At 50.8% G+C, this 20,802-nt stretch overlaps 1 protein-coding gene across 7 annotated transcripts in view; it reads right to left on the reverse strand.

Annotated features, from left to right (window-relative positions):
* The window catches only part of RANGAP1 (Ran GTPase activating protein 1), a 56,698-nt gene that overhangs the window by 18,774 nt on the left and 17,122 nt on the right, over positions 1-20,802 (reverse strand). For 5 of the 7 annotated variants that reach the window (XM_034948549.4, XM_034948551.3, XM_034948547.3 and 2 more), the window contains exons 2-5: positions 16,680-16,829; positions 10,650-10,777; positions 4,125-4,184; positions 664-843 (exon numbers count right to left, since the gene is read on the reverse strand). In XM_034948549.4, the coding sequence (XP_034804440.2) occupies positions 664-843; positions 4,125-4,184; positions 10,650-10,777; positions 16,680-16,791 (480 nt within the window). In that variant the 5' untranslated portion in view covers positions 16,792-16,829. Of the gene's footprint in view, positions 1-663; positions 844-4,124; positions 4,185-10,649; positions 10,778-16,679; positions 16,830-17,204; positions 17,411-20,802 lie in introns of those variants that run through there. The other 2 variants (XM_055105386.2, XM_055105385.2) reach the window with 2 other exon arrangements.

Genomic DNA, 20,802 nt, shown 5'->3' on the forward strand with positions numbered 1-20,802 from the left:
ATCCCCAACTGCTGTTACTTCCGTGTCCCCAGCCCTTTTCTCCCTTTGGTTAGAAAGTGTGTGTAGGGGTTGCAGCCTGGCACTCAGTGTCCTCCAACCCTGGGTCTAAAGGCACTGGGATGGAGTTGGAAGAGAATAATACGGCAGGCCGCCCTTGATGCAGGTTCTGGGAAGCAAAGAAGCTCCACTCTACACTGACCAGCCCAACGTGAAGCTCTACACTGACCTTGCCTGAGGACACCCCCCTGGGCAAGGCCCTGTCTAGGAATAAAGGTGAGCTGTGACGGTGCCCCCCTGAGCATATGCTCCTCTTTTCAGACTCCCTCTGCCTATGTGCCAGGCTCTACCAGCTGCTCTGCGGGTACAGTGAGTATAGGGATGCCCCAAGCCGTGAGTTTTGCAGAGCCAGCAGGCTGGAGCAGGTATGCAGCAGCACTCCCTCTGCGTTGCCAAGCCAACCCAAGAAATGGGGATGGTTGCTTGGCAACCCCACCCTCATGGACGCCTCTACCCTCCGGCCACAGGCTGTTGCCTTTGAGGCCTTTCTCTTTTGAAAACAACGGCTGACCATCCCAGATGGTGGTGGCCAAGGGCCAGGGCACATATGTCAGACGGATGTGGATGGACCAGGGGACTCTGCGGGGAGGGGGCTGCCACACCCACCTTGCCGCCGCCAATGCCCATGCCACAGTTGTTGAGCTTGAGTTCGTGCAGGGTGAAGCAGGCTGAGCTCTTGAGCAGGGCCTCGAAGCCTTGCACACCGTCGGGCCCGAATGCGTTGTCGCTTAAGTCCAGCTCCACCAGCTGAGCCCCAGCTGTGATGAGTCCTTCCCCTAGTGAGATCTGGGCACAGAGGAAGCTCGTGTCAGTTTCATAGACACCCAGCTTCTGTGCTGGGTGCTGCTTCTGTGCCAGGCCCAGCTCTGCCTTCCAAGGACACCCCGGCTGGTGCAGAACCAGCACAGACACAAACCATTTCGGTATTCTTAAGACTGGAAACCCTGCAAAGGGCTCCTAACAGCTGGAGAGTGGGGGATGCGTATGCCTGGAGTGGCCCGGGAAGGCTCCTTGTAAGAGGTGGCATTTGGACTTAGTCTGGATGAGAATCAGCTAGTCAACGTGAAAAGACTCCAGGCAGCTGAAAAAACAGGAGCAGAGAGACATAAGCATGAAGCAGCAGGCTGTGAGCCTGGAGGAAAGCTGTGGGTAGGCTCCAGAAGAAGCCGTGGCATGGGCTTTGGGTGGAAGGGAAGTGAGGGGTCAGATCAGGCAAGAGCCTTGAATGCCAGGCCAAGGACTGTGAGCCTCAGCCTGAGAGCAGTGGGCTTTGAGGTGGCTGAGGGATATGGAATTAACATCCCCAGACCTGAGGTGAGCAGATGCACAGAAAGGGGGGCTGGAGTGCCCACCCAGGAGTGTGAGGCAGCGACACTGGCAACAGAGGGGACCTGCCGGCCGGTGTGACGAGTGTGGGAGAGGAGCTGCCTGTTCATGGAGCAGGGGACATGCAGAAGCTGGTGGTTCCCTGTTCGTGCAGGAGGAGGGAGGGAGGAACCACAAATGCCTCCAGGGTTTCTGGTGGTGACTGGCAGATGGAGGTGGCCATCTCTAAGCCACGGCCAGGATCAGTTTTGACAGGGGGATTTGAAGCTCTCCTGGAAACCTCCTGGGCTGGGGAGAGCTACATTCCCTCACCCCACCAGGAGAAATGGTCAGAGAGGAGGCTCTGCCAGAGACTGGGTCAGAAATGGGGCTGAGCAGGTGGTCAATGGGGGCAGGAATGTGGAAGGGAGACTTTCTGCCCTCACCCTGGCCACAGATATGGCAGATGAGGCAGTTTCTACCATCCTCCCACCACTCAGTAAGCAAAAGGCAATGCGTCCTCTCGTTGCCCTACCCACAGAAAGCCTAGCCCCTGGTGGCTGGGTGCGGTGGCTCACGCCTGTAATCCCAGCACTTTGGGAGGCCAAGGCGGGCAGATTACGAGGTCGGGAGATCGAGACCATCCTGGCTAACACAGTGAAACCCCATCTCTACTAAAAATACAAAAAATTAGCCGGGCGTGGTGGCGGGCGCCTGTAGTCCCAGCTACTTGGGAGGCTGAGGCAGGAGAATGGCATGAACCTGGGAGGCGGAGCTTGCAGTGAGCCGAGATCGTGCCACTGCACTCCAGCCTGGGAAACAGAGTGAGACTCCGCCTCAAAAAAAAAAAAAAAAGCCTAGCCCCTGGCGATCTGGCCTCAACTGACCTCTAGCCCTGAAGCAGCCACAGCTGCTCAAACACCCTGTGCCTACTCCACCACATGCCATCTTCTAACCCCAAATTCTCTTATCCCCCTCTTAAGATTTATTCTCACGATTGGGAACATAGAGATAAGAATACTTTCTCTTCCCCATTCCTACAGGGTCAAGTAAAAGAAAACAAAAACCAAAAGAATACCTTCTGAAAGCTCAGGGAAATGAAATGCTAAAATTTAGGCAAAACTTGCACAGTGAGAATTCCACAGTGAGTATGCAAAAGAGAGTTATCTTCACCATCTTTTCTGACTTGAAATTCTTTTTTTTTGAGATGGAGTCTCGCTTTCTCTCACCCAAGGTTGCAACGCAATGGCACAATCTCAGCTCACTGCAACCTTCACCTCCCAGGTTCAAGTGATTCTTCCGCCTCAGCATCCTGAGTAGCTGGGATTACAAGGCCCCTGCCATCACGCCCAGCTAATTTTTGTACTTTTGTAGACACAGGGTTTCAGCATGTTGGCCAGGCTGGTCTCCAACTCCTGACCTCAGGTGATCCACACGCACCCACCCCCACCTTGGCCTCCCAAAATGCTGGGATTACAGGCGTGAGCCACTGCGCCTGGACTAACTTGAAATTCTTTAACATGCAATCACTGAAATGAATTTCCTTTTTTTTTTTTTTTTTTTTGAGACGGAGTCTTGCTTTGTCACCCAGGTTGGAGTGCAGTGGCATGATCTTGGCTCACTGCAACCTCCACCTCCTGGGTTCACGCAATTCTCCTGCCTCAGCCTCCCAAGTAGCTGGGACTACAGGCAGGTGCCACCATGCCAGCTAATTTTTGTATTTTTAGTAAGATGGGGTTTTGCCATGTTGGCCAGGCTGGTCTTGAACTCCTGACCTCAAGCGATCTGCCCGCCTCGGCCTCCCAAAGTGCTGGGATTATAGGCGTGAGCCACCATGCCTGGCCAGAAATGAATTTTCTTAACCTACATTCCAAATCCTAGCCTCACAAGCCAGGTGCAGTGGCACGCACCTGTAATCCCAGCTACCTGGGAGGCTGATACGGGAGGACTGTTTGAGCCCAGGAGTTCAAGACCAGCCTGGGCAACATAGCAAGACCCTGTCTTTAAAAAAAAATAAAAGGAGGTTGGGCGCAACCAGGGTGAGGGGCTCAGTAACATCAATGTGCACACTCATCACTGACCAGAAACCTGCACCCTCAGGGCCTGCCGTGTGCAGCCCCGTGCCAGGAGGACACACTGAGAGGCTGCCGACCACCAGCCCTGCCCTCTTCCCTTGGCCAGGCATGCCTTTCTGTGTTCTGTGTTGCCTCTTTCTATTTCCTTCCACACATACGCACTCAGAGACTGGGAACTCGACCCAAGCCAGTCTGAGCCCTGGGAATGAAGAAATGGGAAGCCACCCATGACGGGCACAAACCAAAGCAGACAGTGGTACGGAGAAAGGGAGGAGCCAGAGAAAGATGGGGACGGCTACATGGGCTGTGTGCAGAGAATTCATGAAGGAGCAGGACTGCGAGGTGCAGGAAGGGGTTGCCAGGAAAGGTGGGGCAATCATATTGGGGTGAAATCCACAGTCAACCAAGCCAAGCAGCTCAGGAGGACCCAGGAGTGCATGGTCTCGGCTCTCCCACCTCCCTGAAGTCCCCACCCTTAGGGTTCCTCCCCTGTCAGTCCCTGTGCTCCCACCCTCCCCTCCTGTCAGGACACAGGGCACATGCTGGACTTGCCGGGCTTCCATTCCAGCAGCTCAGTCACCCACAGGGCTAATCTTAGGCTCCAGAAAGAATAAAGCATGAGAAAAGCCCTGGGAATTGCCAAAGAGGGCCTTGCGCGTGGAGGGGAAGAGCAGCTTGTTCGCTTACCAGGGCTGGTGGGATCTCGGTCCGCAGCCTTCCCGTGAACATGTCACTCCAGTGGCAGCGCTGCAGCGGAAAGAAGAGAAGAGTTAGCGGGAGAGAGACCCCTGGAGGCCCATAGTGAAGCCTCATCCTGGTGGATTTGAACTACCAGAGCATCACAAGACTTTTTTCTTTTTTTTGAGACGGAGTTTCGCTCTTGTTGCCCAGGCTGGAGTGCAGTGGGGCGATCTCAGCTGACCACAATCTCCACCTCCCGGGTTCAAGCAATTCTCCTGCCTAAGCCTCCGGAGTAGCTGGGATTACAGACGTCCACCACTATGCCTGGCAAATTTTGTATTTTTAGTAGAGACAGGGTTTCTCCATTTTGGTCAGGCTGGTCTTGAACTCCCGACCTCAGGTGATCTGCCCACCTCGGCCTCCCAAAGTGCTGGGATTACAGGCGTGAGCCACCGCGCCTGGCCCCCAAGACTTAACTTGAGCTTTGTTTGTAAAAAGCTGGACCCATTCTGGCTGTAGTTGGTGGGACCTGGAGGCCAGTCCTCAAATCAAGAGGCCTCCAAGGGTTATTGGGGGCTCAGAAGTGTCAGGAAAATCCCTGACTTGTACAACCCTCTAGGTGGACATGTGACATGGTTATGGATGACAAAGAAACATGAACATAAACAACACAGAATTCTACGTTGAGGGCCAGTGGCTCATGCCTGTAATCCCAGCACTTTGGGAGGCCGAGGCGGGCAGATCACTTGAGGTCAGGAGTTCCAGACCAGTCTGGCCAACATGGTAAAACCCCTTCTCTACAAAAAATACAAAAATTAGCATAGTGACGGGGACTTTTTAACAAAGGGAGAGCAAGCCTCAGGCTCAGAGCCATTAAACAGCAACAGCATCAAATAATAATTCAGTAACACTATTTTATTTCCTTTATTGTAAGGAATGTCAGCTTTCCATTCATAGAAGTGCTTTGAAATTACATGAAAGTTTGCTGTTTTTTTCGTTTTTTTTAAGAGATAGGTTCTCACTCTGTCGCCTAGGCTGGAGTGCAGTGGCAGAATCGTAGCTCACTGTAACCTTGACCTCCTGGCCTCAAGTGATCCTCCCACCTTAGCCTCCACAGTACCTGCTATTACAGGCATGTGACATCACTGCTGGTATGATTCAAAGAAAGTATTAGGCAATTCATAAAGATAGTAGATTGGTAGTTACCAGAGGCCTGGAAGGTAGAGGGAGGGGAGGCTGAAGAAAGGTTAATTAATGGAGACAAGTATAAAGTTGGAAGAAATAAGACCTAGTGTTCAATAGGTCAACAGGGTAACTATTGTTTACATTAATCTATTATATATTTCAAAATACCTAGAAGATGCCGGGCGTGGTGGCTCACACCTGTAATCCCAGCACCTTGGGAGGCGGAGACAGGCAGATCATCTGAGGTCAGGAGTTTGAGAGTAGCCTGGCCAACATGTCAAAACCCCATCTCTACTAAAAGTATAAAAATTAGCCGGGCATGGTGGTGCACGCCTGTAGTCCCAGCCACTCTAGAGGCCACTCATTTCAGCAAGAGAATCGCTGAAAACCGGGAGGCAGAGGTTGTGCTGAGCTGAAATTGCGCCACTGCACAGCAGCCTGGGCGACACAGAAAGACTCTCAAAAAAAAAAAAAGCTGGAAGAGAAAAATTTGAATGTTCCTAGCATAAAGATAAATATTTAAGGTGATGGATATCTCAATTACCCTTATTTAATTTATTTATTTTTGAGACAGAGTCTCACCCTGTCACACCCAGGCTGGAGTGCAGTGGAGCTCACTGCAATCTCCGCCTCCCTGCTCACTGCAATCTCGGCTCACTGCAATCTCCGCCTCCCAGGTTCAAGTGAGTCTCCTGCCTCAGTCTCCCAAGTAGCTGGGATTACAGGTGCCCGCTGCCACGCCCAGCTAATTTTTTGTATTTTTAGTGGAGACGGGGTTTCGCCATATTGGCCAAGCTGGTCTTGAACTCTCGACCTCAGGTGATCCACCCACCTCAGCCTCCAAAAGTGCTGGGATTACAGGCGTGAGCCACCGTGCCCAGCCTATTTTATCTATTTATTTATTTTTTAAGACGGAGTTTCACTCATCGCCCAGGCTAGAGTGCAATGGCCTGATCTGGGCTCCCTGCAACCTCCACCTCCCAAGTTCAAGTGATTCTCCTGTCTCAGTCTCCAGAGTAGATGGGATTACAGGCACCCGCCACCGTGCCCAGCTAATTTTTATATATTTTTTTAGTAGAGATGGGGTTTCACCATGTTGGCCAGGCTGGTCTTGAACTCCTGACCTCAGGTGATCCACCTGCCTCAGCCTCCCAAAGTGCTGGGATTATAGGCATGAGAGCCACCATGCCCAGCCCTCCCTTATTTTTTATTTTGAGACAGGGTCTCACTCTGTCGCCCAGGCCGGGGCGTAGCCATGCAAACACGGCTCACTGCAGCCTCGACCTCCCAGGCTCAAGCCATCCTCCCACCTCAACCTCCCAAGTAGCTGGGACTACATGTGTGTACCAACACACCCAGCTAATTTTTGTATCTTTTGTAGAGCTGGGAATCTCCCTATGTTGTCCCAGGCTTGTCTCAAACTCCTAGGACCACGTGATCTGCTCCCACCTTACATACTAAGGAAGCTGGCTTTTGCAGAAAAATCCGCATATCCACCAATAAAGCAGACCATGAACACACCTGGGGCCTCAGCTGTCTGCTCTACACCAGATCTGCTTAGTAGTTCCACCTGCACGTGGGTCCACAGGGCCAGGAACAGGCAGCCGGAGCCCGAGCGCCACAGTCCCTCACAACAGATACCGGCAGGTCACTCGGAACAAAGCTCCCCAAACCCAACTCTAATGAGCTGAACAGTCAGCATAGGACTCTAGGGCACACCGCCTGGCTTCCAGTCCTGATTTAGCTGACTCCAGCCATCACTCCCCCTCTCCAGCCTCTGGTATCCTATCTCTGAAATGAGGTTTTAGGTCCTAATGATCTCCCACGAGAACAGCAAAGCAGTTAAGAGCTTGCTTGGGTTGGGCACATTGGCTCACGCCGATAATTCCAGCACTTTGGAAGGCCAAAGTGGGAAGACTGCTTGAGCCTAGGAGATCAAGATCAGACTGGGCAACAAAGCAAGACCCCATCATTTAAAAAAAAAAAAAATTAGCTGGGCATTGTGGCACACACATGGTCCCAGCTACATGGGGGGCTGAGATGGAAGGATCACTTGAGCCTGGGAGTTCAAGGCTGCAGCAAGCTATGATCATGCCACTGCACTACAGCCTGGGCAATGGCGTGAAACTGTCTCTAAAAAAAAAACAAAAAACAAAAACAAAAACGCCGGGTGCAGAGGCTCACGCCTGTAATCCCAGCACTTTGGGAGGCCGAGGCAGGCGGATCACAAGGTCAGGAGATTGAGACCATCCTGGCTAACATGGTGAAACCCGTCTCTACTAAAAATACAAAAAATTAGCCGGCGTGGTGGCAGGCGCCCATAGTCCCAGCCACTTGGGAGGCTGAGGCGGGAGAATGGCGTGAACCCGGGAGGCGGAGCTTGCAGTGAGCCGAGATCACGCCACTGTACTCCAGCCTGGGGACAGAGCGAGACTCCGTCTCAAAAAAAAAAAAAAAAAAAAAGAGCTTGGGCTGACACCTGGACTCCACCTCAGCCTACTCCTAGTTGTGTGACTCTGGGCTACACTTCTCTCGCCCGTCAAGACCTCACTCCTCACTTGCACACTGCTGCAGCAGCGGAGAGAACACCTCTGGCATCAGCACTACGCCCGGAACACTGGGCCATCAAGGGCAGATCCCACCCTGTCCCTGCCCTGGGCTGCTTCCTGCACAGAGGAGGGCCTGGGAGGTGGCGTGCAGTGATTCACTCGAGCCACTGCATCTGTAGCAGGCGGGAAGGTGCATGCAGCACTCCTACCGGCCAGGCTCTCCCAGGACAACCTCTGAGGAAGAAGGAAGGGCTCTATCTCCTATTTCATATAAGAGCCCAGCCTCAGAGCTGCACGCAGGGCAAGGCCACGTACGGCAAACAAGGTGGTGCTGTTAGGGCTTGATCCCATGTGCCGAACGCAAGCTCAGCTCCTGCTGAGTCCTGTAGCCTTCAGGCCCATGGCTCCTTCATTCCTGTTCTTCACAGGTCTCGGGGAGGGCTGAGTTCTGAGTTCTTTGGTTGGAAAACATCCCAGCTTATGCTCAGGGAAAGTACAGGCCCCAGGCAGGAGAGCAGAAACAATCACTGTCTTGGTGGTTAACTTGACCATGACCTTCCTAAGGAAACAAATATGTAGTGCCACTTCGTAAACTAGTTTGCAGGCCCTTCCGGGGTGAATCCTCTCATGGCCCCCAGTCCCATATTCCTCCTCCTGCAGAAACTGGCGCCACAGAGAGAACACTGATCTCAGGAGTGTGATGTGTGGCTTGGCCACATCTCTGCTGTTTTTTTTTCTTTTTTTTGAGATGGAGTCTTGCTCTGTTGCTAGGCTGGAGGGCAGTGGCGTGATCTTGGCTCACTGCAACCGCTGCCTCCTGGTTTCAAGTGATTCTCCTGCCTCAGCCTCCTGAGTAGCTGGGACTACAGGCGCACGCCACCACACCCAGCAAATTTTTGTATTTTGAGATGGGATTTCACCATGTTGGCCAGTATGGTCTTGATCTCTTGACCTTGTGATCTGCCCGCCTTGGCCTCCCAAAGTGCTAGGATTACAGGCGTGACCCACCAGGCCCGGCTTTTTTTTTTCTTTTTTTGAGACAGGGTCTTGCTCTGTCGCTCAGGCTGGAGTGTAGTGGTGCAATCTTGGCTCACTGAAACCACTGCCTCCCAGGCTCAAGCGATCCTCTCATCTTAGCCTCCCAAGGAGCTGGGACCACAGGTGCACACCACCATGCCGGGCTAATTTTTGTACTTTTTGTAGAGACGGGGTTTCACCACGTTGTCCAAGCTGGTCTTCAACTTCTGGGCCTTGGCCTTCCAAAGTGCTGGGATTATAGCTGTGAGCCATCGTGCCCGACTGATCGTGGCTATTTAATGAGCCCCTCTGAGCCTCAGTTCCCTTGACTTATAAATGGAGACTCAACCCAGTCTCTTCCCTGGTTGCTGTGAGCAGGCAATGACATGCAGAAGAGCCCAGCCCAACCCCAGCCATGCACATATGAAGAGACAATGCCATTCTGGAACTCTGGTCTCTCTCCCTCATGACTTTGGAATTTCAAAGAGAGGGGAATACCCAGTGACATCTCCCAACGCTTTGAACATGACACTCTTGCTTTTCTCACAGAGCGTATCAGAAGACTGGTGTTTAGTAGAACCTGTTTGGGGAACACGGGGCTAGAATAACCTGACTTGCCCTTTGCGTTGGCCAAAAAGGGCACCACTTGGATCTAACCTTCAGGAGAACTTGCCAGCCGCACGCAGTGGCTCACGCCTGTAATCCCAGCACATTGGGAGGCCAAGGCAGACAAATCACAAGGTCAGGAGTTCGACACCAGCCTGGCCAACATAGTGAAACCCCGTCTCTACTAAAAATACAAAAAAATTAGCTGGGCAAGGTGGTGAGTGCACGTAATCCTAGCTACTTGGCAGGCTGAGGCAGAAGAATCACTTGAACCTGGGAGGTGGAGGTTGCAGCAAGCCGAGATCGCACCACTGCACACCAGCCCGGGTGACAGTGTGAGACTCCATCTCAAAAAAAAAAAAAAAAAAGGCCGGGAGCAGTGGCTCATGCCTGTAATCCCAGCACTTTGGGAGGCCGAGGGGGGCAGATCACAAGGTCAGGAATTCGAGACCATCCTGGCTAACACAGTGAAACCCCATCTCTACTAAAAATACAAAAAAAAATTAGCCGGGAGTGGTGGTGGGAGCCTGTAATCCCAGCTACTCAGGAGGCTGAGGCAGGAGAATCGCTTGAACCCAGGAGGCGGAGATCGCAGTGAGCTGAGACTGTGCCACTGAACTCCAGCCTGGACGACAGAGTGAGACTCCGTCTCAAAAAACAAAAAAAGAGAACTTGCCTCTGCTGCGAGGAATGTAGGGAGCTGGCAGTCTCCAGCTACAGCACCTTCCTATTGCTGCAGCATTTGAGCTGAGGCCTGGCCACTTCTGCCCAACATGAGATTCCTTTAAATGGGCAATCTTTGCTCTGAAACTCCCAGAGGGTGGGTCTGTCAGAGCAGCCTCACAGTCAGAGGCTCCTGCTGGTTATTTCTGCAACCTTCCCACCTCACATGTGACAGCTCTGCATTATGAGAAGGCTCTCCCTACTTTGTCTTTCACAGGTGTCATGCCAATAATCCTCCTGCACCCCAACACCCTCTCAAGGTCTGCTGACTACAGGGAGAGGGTCCCTAGCCAATGCTGTGTGCCCTGGGGAGGCCAGAGGAAGAGGAGCTGCTTGGGGTACAGCCACACAGGCAGGGGCCTGGAAGAGACTGGACACAGGCAGGGGTTGTGGAAGTGTGAACAGAAGCTTGTTCAAACCAGCCTGGGCCTACTCGCCCCACTCTGCTCACCTTCAACTCCGACTTCTTCTCTAAGGCCTTGGCGATGACCCTGGCTGCTTCCACGCCCACTGTGTTGCCTTCCAGACGCAGAGCCTCCAAGCTGTCAAAGTCTTCAATCTCTTTAATCACATCTTTAGCTGCCAGGGACCAAAGAGCAGAACCTTAGGCTTTTGGAATCACAAACAGCTAAGATAGGAGAGAGGTTGGCAACCACCTTGCCACTCAACAGCCTATGGTGCACCTACCGTGCAATGAGCCTTGGCTTACAGAGAATCAGACAGGCTCATGGTCCAGAGTACAGAGCTATGCAGATGATTTCTCTGTAATGAGTGTTAAAACCAGGCATGTAGAGAGGCTTGGGAGCCGAGGGAAAAGAGCAACTGGATGCTCACAGCAAAGAAGACTTTGCCAAGTAGGTGGTGTGTGTGGAGCCTCCAAAGATGGGCAGTGTACCAGGCCAAGCAGAGAAACGGCACCCAAGCCAGAGGGCCAGCAGGCACGATGGCACAAAGGCTTTCATTGTTAAGTGATTCATGTGTGGGGTGTTTGTCCACTACTGTACTATTTTATTTTGATGAAACATTCCAAACCACCTAAATGTCCATCAAGAGAAGACAGAAGGCCCAGTGCAGTGGCTCACGCCTGTAATCCCAGTACTTTGGGAGGCTAAGGCAGGTGGATTGCTTGAGCCCAGGAGTTTTAAGACCAGCCTGGGCAACATGGTGAAACTCTGTCTTACTAAAAACACAAAAATTAGCTGGGCGTGGTGGTGGGTGTTTGTAATCCCAGCTACTCGGGAGGCTGAGGCAGGAGAATGTCTTGAACCTGGGAGGAGGAGGGTGCAGTGAGCCGAGATCGTGTTACTGCACTCCAGCCTGGGAGACAGAGCAAGACTCCATCTTAAAAAAAAGTCAGGCATGGTGGCATACGCCTGTAATCCCAGCATTTTGGGAGGCCAAGGCAGGCGGATCACAAGGTCAGGAGTTCAAGACCAGCCTGACCAATATAGTGAAACCCCATCTTCACTAAAAATACAAAAATTAGCTGGGCGTGATGGCACATGCCTGTAATCCCAGCTACTCAGGAAGCTGAGGCAGGAGAATCACCTGAACCTGGGAGGCGGAAGTTGTAGTGAGCTGAGATCACACCACTACACTCTAGCCTGGGCGACACAGTGAGACTCTGTCTCAAGAAAAAAATAAAAAATTAGGCTGGTGTGGTGGCGTGCACCTGTAGTCTCAGCTACTTGGGAGGCTGAGCTGGGAGGATCAGCTGAGCCTGAGAAGTTGAGGCTGCAATGAGCCATGATCATGCCATAGCACTCCAGCCGGGGGGACAGAGCAAGACCCTGCCTTCTCAAAACAAAACAAACAAACAAAAAAAGAGAGACAGGAAGACAGAGAGGAGGACAGAGGTTCACTGTGGCACGTTACACAAATAGTTACACCAGCACTGATATGAAAAATGACACAGGTGTTTTTGACTTGGAAAAATCTGTTATAGCAATAAGTGAAAAATTAGGTTACTCAAGCATTTGGGCTGATCACTCTTTAAAAACATATGTATTCACACACAAACACACATGCACACATGTGCATAAAACAAGGTCTAGGAACATAGAAACCAAATGCTATAGCAGTTCTCTCTAGCTGGTAGGATAATGGGTGATTGTGTGTTTTTCACTATTTGAAGTAAAATGTTCTCAATATATCAGGTTATATAGCAGCTTTTAAAAGATCTATAATATAATCCCAATTAAAAACAAAATGGGCTGGGAGTAGTGGCTCACACCTGTAATCCCAGCACTTTGGGAGGCTGAGGCCTGAAGATCACCTGAGGTCAAGAGTTTGAGACTAGCCTTTCCAATATGATGAAACCCTGTCTCTAACTAAAAATACAAAAATTAGCCGGGTGTGGTGGTGGGTGCCTGTAATCCCAGCTATTAGGGAGGCTGAGACAGGAGAATTGCTTGAACCTGGGAGGCGGAGGTTGCAGTGAGCCGAGATCGTGGCATTGCACTAAACCCTGGGCAACAAGAGCGAAACTCCGTTTCAAAAAACAAACAAAACAAAATGAACTCAGCTATGTTCAGGAAAAAAAAAAAGACTAGGCTGGGCGCGGTGGCTCACGCCTGTAATCCCAGCACTTTGGGAGGCCGAGGCGGGCGGATCGTGAGGTCAGGAGTTCAGGAGTTCAAGAACAGCCTGGCCAACATGGTAAACCCCGTCTCTACTAAAAATACAAAAATTAGTTGGGCATGGTAGCGCATGCCTGTAATCCCAGCTGCTCGGAAGGCTGAGGCATAATTGCTTGAACTGGGACCCAGGAGGCCGAGGTAGCAGTGAGCGAGATCTTGCCACTGCACTCCAGCCTGGGCTACAGAGCGAGACTGTTTCTCAGAAAAAAAAAAAAAAGACTGTGCTAGAAATAAAATGCCCTGAAATTAATAGTAGTTATATCCCTGGGGTTATATGAAAGTGAGGATATATTTTTTCCCTGTTCTTTGAATGTTTCTGTATTCTATAATAAACCTGCATTAATTGTATAATCTGAACAAAACCAAAACTGACATGAAACAAAAAGTTGAGTCTGGCTGGTACAGGATGGAGTAGGGTGACATGTGGGAGGGAAGAGATAGAGATGGGTATGGGAGATAAAGTTTGAACTTGACCTTCTGGTCAAGAAGGGTCTTGAGAAAGGACTTATAACCTAGCAGGGGCTCCCTAAGAAGTTGTCCAAGGTGGGTCCAAGTTTCCCTGGTTGGGCCAGAACCCAAGGATGGCTCACTGATGCGGGTACCTTCACTTCCAGATGCCAGGGGATTCAGGGTTGGTCAGTGCCAGCCAAGCCTTGGCAAGGGATGAAAAGACTTCCTGGGTGCTCTTAAAGTAAAAGTGAGACCTCTCCCTGCCTTACTTCCCAGAGCCTTTTCACTTGTTTTCATAGAGTATATTCACATTTTGCCTTCAATTAGTTACCTGGGTATATCATTCCTATTCCAGATTTGCTGCTTCTTAGGAGCTGGGTAAGCTGGGCACCCCTGGGGACTTACAAAATGGGAGACACCACATTCAGCCTGTGCTGGGAGAGTAAAGAAGTTAACTGGATGGATTTCAGAGCCAGCCAAACTTGAGTTTTTTTTTTTTTTTTGAGATAGTCTCGTTCTGTCACCGAGGCTGGAGTACAGTGGTGCAATCTCAGCTCACTGCAACCTCCGCCTCCCGGGTTCAAGCAATTCTCCTGCCTCAGCCTCCGGAGAGTAGCTGGGATTACAGGTGTCCACCACCACGCCCGGCTAATTTTTGTATTTGTAGTAAAGACAGGGTTTCTCCATGTTGGCCAGGCTGGTCTGGAATTCCTGACCTCAGGTGATCTGCCCACCTCGGCCTCCCAAAGTGCTGGGATTACAGGCGTGAGCCACCGCACCTGGCCCAAACTTGAGTTCTAATCCCAGCTCTACTCATTAAAGCCGTGCCCTTAGGCATGTCATACCACCTCCCTAAACCTCAGTTTTCCAATCTGCAAAATGGAAATGCAATCTATCTCAAGGGATTTTGTGAAGATAAACTGAGATACTATTTATCTGGCACTTAATACCCTTATCTGACACAGTGTTCAATAAATGGCATTTGCCATCAAATCTCTGTTTCCTAAACGGAGCTCAATGTCTAATTAGAAGCACAGGAATAGGGATTTCACTGAACCTCTGTGAAAATCCTAGCTCTGCTATTTATCAAATGTGTGACCTTGGCCAAGTTACTTAAAGTCTCCTAAATTCTTTTTTCTCATTTATAAAATAGCAACATTCCCATCTATCTCCCACAAGGGTGACGCAAGCATCAAAAGTGATAAACGAGGTCAAAGTGGGCGGATCACCTGAGGTCAAGAATTCAAAACCAGCCTGGCCAACATGGCAAAAGCCCGTCTCTACTAAAAATACAAAAATAAGGGGCCGGGCACGGTGGCTCACGCCTGTAATCCCAACACTTTGGGAGGCCGAGGTGAGAGGATCATGAGGTCAGGAGATCGAGACCATCTTGGCTAACACGGTGAAACCCCGTCTCTACTAAAAATACAAACAAATTAGCCGGGCGTGGTGGCGGGCGCCTGTAGTCCCAGCTACTCAGGAGGCTGAGGTGGGAGAATGGCATGAACCCAGGAGGCGGAGCCTGCAGTGAGCCAACATCATGCCAATGCACTCCAGCCTGGGTGACAGAGCGAGACTCCGTCTCAAAAAAAATAATAATAATAAAAATACAAACACAAAAATAGGCTGAAGGCCGGACACAGCGGCTCACACCTGTTATCCCAGTACTTTGAGGGCTGAGGCGGGCGAATCACCTGAGGTCAGGAGTTCTAGACCAGCCTGTCCAACATGGTAAAACCCCATCCCTACTAAAATACAAAAAATTAGCGGAGCATGGTGGCGGGTGCTTATAGTCCTAGCTACTCGGGAGGCTGAGGCAGGAGAATGGCGTGAACCAGGGAGGCAGAGCTTGCAGTGAGCTGAGATTGCACCACTGCACTCCAGCCTGGGCGACAGAGCACGACTCCATCTCAAAAAAAAAACAAAAAGAAAAGAAAAGAAAATTAGCTGGGCAAGGTTGTACACACCTGTAGTCCCAGCTACCCAGGAGGCTGAGGCATGAGAATTGCCTGAACCCAGGCAGAGGTTAAAGTGAGCTGAGATTGCACCACCACACTCCAGCCTGGGCAACAGAGCAAGACTATGTCTCAAAAAAAAAAAATTAGCCAGGCGTGATGGTGTGAGCCTGCAGTCCCAGCTATTTGGGAGGCTGAGGCAGGAGAATCGCTTGAACCTGGGAGACAGAAGTTGCAATGAGCCAACATCGCACCACTACACTCCAGCCTGGGTGGCAGAGTGAGACTCATCTCAAAAAAAAAAAAAAAAAAAAAAAGCCAGGCACAGTGGCTCACGCCTGTAATCCGAACACTTTGGGAGGCCAAGGTGGGCAGATCACCTGAGATGAGGAGTTCGAGAGCATCCTGACCAATATGGCAAAACCCTATCTCTACTAAAAATACAAAAATTAGCCGGGTGTGGTGGTGGGCGCCTGTAATCCCAGCTACTTAGGAGGCTGAGGCAGGAGAACTGCTTGAACCCGTGAGGCAGAGGTTTGCAGTGAGCTGAGATCGTGCCACTGCACTCTAGCCTGGGTGACAGAGAGAGACTCCATCTCAAAAAAAAAAAGTGATAAATGCACAGGGAGGAAGTCTATAAACGTTAGACCTTATGGAGATGTTAGGAACATGCATCAGCACGCTCCCAGCTACCCAAGGACTCAAGCAGCCTCCGACCTGGAGAGGAGAACAAGGCTGCCTACACAACATGACAACCAGGCATGTCCAGACCAGTTCCCCTGGTTGGGCCAGAATCCCAGGAGGCCTCACTTGATGCAGGTGCCTTCACTTGCAGGTGCCAGGGGATTCAGGGTTGGTCAGTGGCAGCCAAGCCTTGACGAGGGATGAAAAGATAGGGTCTGCTCTCTGGTTCCTAGTTTTCTGTGGTTGCAATACCTGTATACACACAGACAGCCATCCCTCTCCCAGGTACATCTGGTTGCATGAACCAGCATCTCCCAAGAGGGCCCAGGTTGTTTTAATGCAGCTCCACCAGAGCCTCAGCTCTGGGGAAAGCTGCAGCTATTCCCAGGCCTGCCTGGGATCATGGGGGTTAAGGGCAAGGGTGGGGAGAACACCGGATATTAAGTCAGAGTCAGAGGCTGTATCTTGGGACTGGCACTAACTGTGGCCCCTCATTACCTACCATCCCCTCCTGAGAAAGAAAGGGCAGGGCACAAAGGGATGCCCAATACAAACATGGAAAGTGCAGGGGAGCTGGCTCGTGGGCAAATGATCTCTGAGCCTCATTGTTAGAATAGGCCCAATGATACCTCACAGAGCTGCTGGGACAAATAATGGAGACAATGTAGCAGAAAGAGCCTGACCACCAGTAAGAGTTCAGTACACTCCCTTTCCTCCCCTGGACACACCAGTGCACAACTTCCAGAAACTCACCATCTTCTGCAGTGTTGAGTTTGAGGCTCTTGCCTTTGAAACTCAGCTGTCCTCCGGCCACCTGAGTCTTGGCCAGTGTCTCTGCCAGCTTGGCAATGTCTTCCGAGGCCATGTTGACTAGGCTGGTGGGCTCCCCTGGAGATCTGCAGACTGAGGAGGCCAAAGTTGCAGTAAGAAAAAGGAGTCTCCTGGGGCCCCTGGTTGGGGGGCAGGGTAGGACATCAGCCATCTCAGGAGTCTGACCCTACCTCCCCTGCTAAGGAGACCCTAGAGATAAACCACTGGAAGAAAGGAAAACAGCATCAGAGAAGGAACAGTTCTAGAAGGTGCAGGAGGTAGTAAAAGAACAGAAAAATCATGTCTTAGCCTATAAGAAGCTACCATCTCATTACAAGTCCTCCTCTGCTAAACTGCCGCAGCTGGACACCCAGCAACACCATGTGAGCTGCCCATTTCCTGGGCCCCTTCAGTGAATGGCAGTCAAGTCCCAAACCAAAGGCTGCAGAGTCTGGCCCAAGCACACACCTGCTTGAGCATCTTGGCTGTTCTCTGTTTGAGGGTCCCATTCCTCAAACAGGACACAGATGGCTATGGGATCCAGATCATCCATCCCAGAGAATGCCCCACCACCCACGCTGGCATGACTCTGGGGTGGGGCACAGGGGTCAGCCCCACTGCACGTCTGGTTTCAACCGTGGCCGGGAGACTGGGCAGGCCACAATGGCCCCTCAGGGGTTTCTAGATCAGAGATCACCACATCACAACAGCTACCATCATAATAGGACAGGGACAGGGCTGCTACCTATGAAGCCCTACTATACTCAAGTCTACCAGAAGATCTGGGTAGAAATGGGGTTCATAAGCCTCACTATTTATAAAATCAGGAGTGCTGGTAAAAGAAGTAAAGCTGGCCAGGTACAGTGGCTCACACCTGTAATCCCAGCACATTGGGAAGCTGTGATGAGAAGATCGCTTGAGCCCAGCAGCTCAAGACCAGTCTGGGCAACATGGCAAAATCCCATCTCTACTAAAAATAAATACAATTAGCAGGGTATGGTGGTGTGCACCAGTAATCCCAGCTACTGGGGAGGCTGAGGTGGGAGGATTGATTGAGCCCCGGAGACAGAGGCTACAGTGAGCCATGATCTCACCACTGCACTCTAGCCTGGGTGACAGAGTAAAACCCTGTCTCAAAAAAAAATAAATAAATAAAAATTAGCTGGGTGTGGTGGCACGTGCCTGTAGTCAGTCCCAGCTACTGGAGAGGCTGAGGCAGGAGGATCATTTGAGCCCAGGAGTTCAAAGCTGCAGTAAGCTATGACTGCCACTGCACTCCAGCCTGGGCAACAGCGGGAGGCTCTATCTCTAAAAGTAACTAAATAAATGAAAGAATTTTTTTTTTTTGAGACGGAGTCTCACTCAGTCGCCCAGGCTGGAGCGCAGTGGCGCCATCTGGGCTCACTGCAAGCTCCGCCTCCAAGGTTCATGTCATTCTCCTGCCTCAGCCTCCTGAGTAGCTGGGATTACAGGCACCCACCACCATGTCCAGCTAATTTTTTTGTATTTTTAGTAGAGACAGGGTTTCACCGTGTGTTAGCCAGGATGGTCTCGATCTCCTGACCTCGTGATCCACTCGCCTCAGCCTCCCAAAGTGCTGGGATTACACGCATGAGCCACCACACTTGGCCAATAAATGAAAATTTTTAAAACAAGTAAAGCTTTGAGAACTCCTGCGCCTGCTCATGGTACTCCAGCTTTACTTGGAGTACATGTGAGATTAAATGTCTCATGTGTACTGCCTATAAATTGAAGCCAGCTATATTAGACAGGAAAGTGGAACATCACTACATACCTGAATAGTGTTTACTTTGTGGTATGAATAAACGTATCTGTGAGATGCTCCATAAAAAGAGAAGAAACAGCAAGTAATCAGGAGAGACCAAGGAAGCAGATATGAGGGGCAGAACTAGGGGGTGCTATCCAAAAGGCCTCCTCCTACAACCTCCTCATTCTCAGATACAGTTGTGATACCCTGAATCCTCCCACCCCTAGGCTTCCTCTGGGTTCTAACTTATAACCCTGGTTTGTCTGCCTTTATCAATAAGCATGAATTATTATCCTGGGTAAGGTGTCCACTCATTCATTCAAAAACACATTGATTATTACTGTGTGCTGGATGTTGTTCCAGGTCAGCAGTATAGCAGTAAAGGAAGCATAAACCCTGACCTCTTGAAGCATATGTTCTAAATGACACATTTAGTATGTGATTTAAAAAAAAGGGGGGGTGATGGGGGGCCGGGAGTGGTGGTTCACGGCTGTAATCTCAGCACTTTGGGAGACCGAGGCAGGTGGATCACGACCAGCCAGGCCAACATGGTGAAACCCCGTCTCTACTAAAAATACAAAAATTAGCTGGGCGTGGTGGCACACGCCTTTAGTCCCAGCTACTCGGGAGGTTGAGGCAGGAGAATTGCTTGAACCGGGAGGCGGAGGTTGCAGTGAGCCAAGATCATGCCATTGCATTCCAGCCTGGCGACAGAGCAAGACTCCATCTCAAAACAAACAAATAACAACAACAACAACAAAAAGGCATTAACAACAACAACAAAAAGGCATTATTAGGAAATAGTTAAATAAAGATGTCAGGGATTGGGCCATGCACACATCTGGGGGAACATGATTCCTGCAAAGGGAATAGCAAATGCAATGGCTCTTGTAGGGGCAGAGGGTTGGAGAAACTGCAACAGGGCCAGTGGGGCTGAAGCACAGAGAGAGAGGAAAAAAACAAGGTAAGAGAAGAGAGAGTTAACAAGGGGCCCAAGTCATAAAGCCCATTTGAAGAACAGTGGCTTTCGCTATAAGTGACAAGGAAAACCACTGAAGTTTTTAGCAGAAAGCAGATGTCATCTGACCTACATTTTGACAGGACCACTCTACTTGCCACATAGAGCCTGGCATTTAGAAGGTGCTCAAGAAATGACCAGTTGAAACTGCATAAAAATTAACCAGGCCAGGGCCGGGCGCAAAGGCTCACACCTATAATCCTAGTACTTTGGGAGGCTGAGGTGGGCGGATCATGAGGTCAGGAGATTGAGACCATCCTGGCTAACACGGTGAAACCTGTCTCCACTAAAAATACAAAAAATTAGCCAGGCCTGGTGGCGGGGGCCTGTAGTCCCAGCTACTAGGGAGGCTGAGGCAAGAGAATGGCATGAACCCGGGAGGTGGAGCTTGCAGTGAGCTGAGATTGCGCCACTGCACTCCAGCCTGGGCGACAGAGCGAGACTCACCTCAAAAAAATAAAATAAAATAAAATAAAATAAAAATTAACCAGGCCGGGTGCGGTAGCTCACGCCTATAATCTCAGCACTTTGGGAGGCTGAGGCGGGTGGATTACCTGAGGTCGGGAGTTCGAGACCACCCTGGCCAACGTGGAGAAACCCTGTCTCTACCAAAAATACAAAATTAACCGGGCGTGGTGGCACATGCCTGTAATCCCAGCTACTCAGGAGGCTGAGGCAGGAGAATCGCTTGAATCTGGGAGGCAGATGTTGGGGTGAGCTGAGATCGTGGCATTGCACTCCAACGTGGGCAACAAGAGTGAAACTCCGTCTCAAAAAAAAAAAAAAATTAACCAGAGTCGGGTGTAATGGTTCACTCCTGCAATCCCAGCATTTCCGCAGGCTGAGGTGGGCGGATCGATTGAGCCCAGGAGTTAGAAACCAGCCTGGGCAGTATGCCGAAACCCGTCTCCACTAAAAATACAAAAACTAGCTGGATGTGGTGGCAGGTGCCTGCAGTCCCAGCTACCTGGGATGTAAGGTGGGAGGATCACTTGAGCCCCGTAGGTGGAGGCTACAGTGAGCTGAGATCTTGCTGCTGTACTTCTGGAGACCCTGTTTCAAAAAATAAATTAACCAGAAACCAGCCCAGTGCAATAACTCACACCTGTAATTCCAACATTTTGGGAGGCTAGGCGGGAAGATCACTTTAGACCAGGGTTCGAGACAAGCCTGGGCAACAGAATGAGACCCTGTCTCCACAGAAAAATTTAAAAATTAGCCAGGTGTGATGGCATCTGTAGTCCCCATGACTTGGGAGGTTGAGGTGGGAGGATCGCTTG

Source organism: Pan paniscus, chromosome 23, assembly GCF_029289425.2.
Source record: "Pan paniscus chromosome 23, NHGRI_mPanPan1-v2.0_pri, whole genome shotgun sequence".
Classification (NCBI taxonomy): Eukaryota; Metazoa; Chordata; class Mammalia; order Primates; family Hominidae; genus Pan; species Pan paniscus.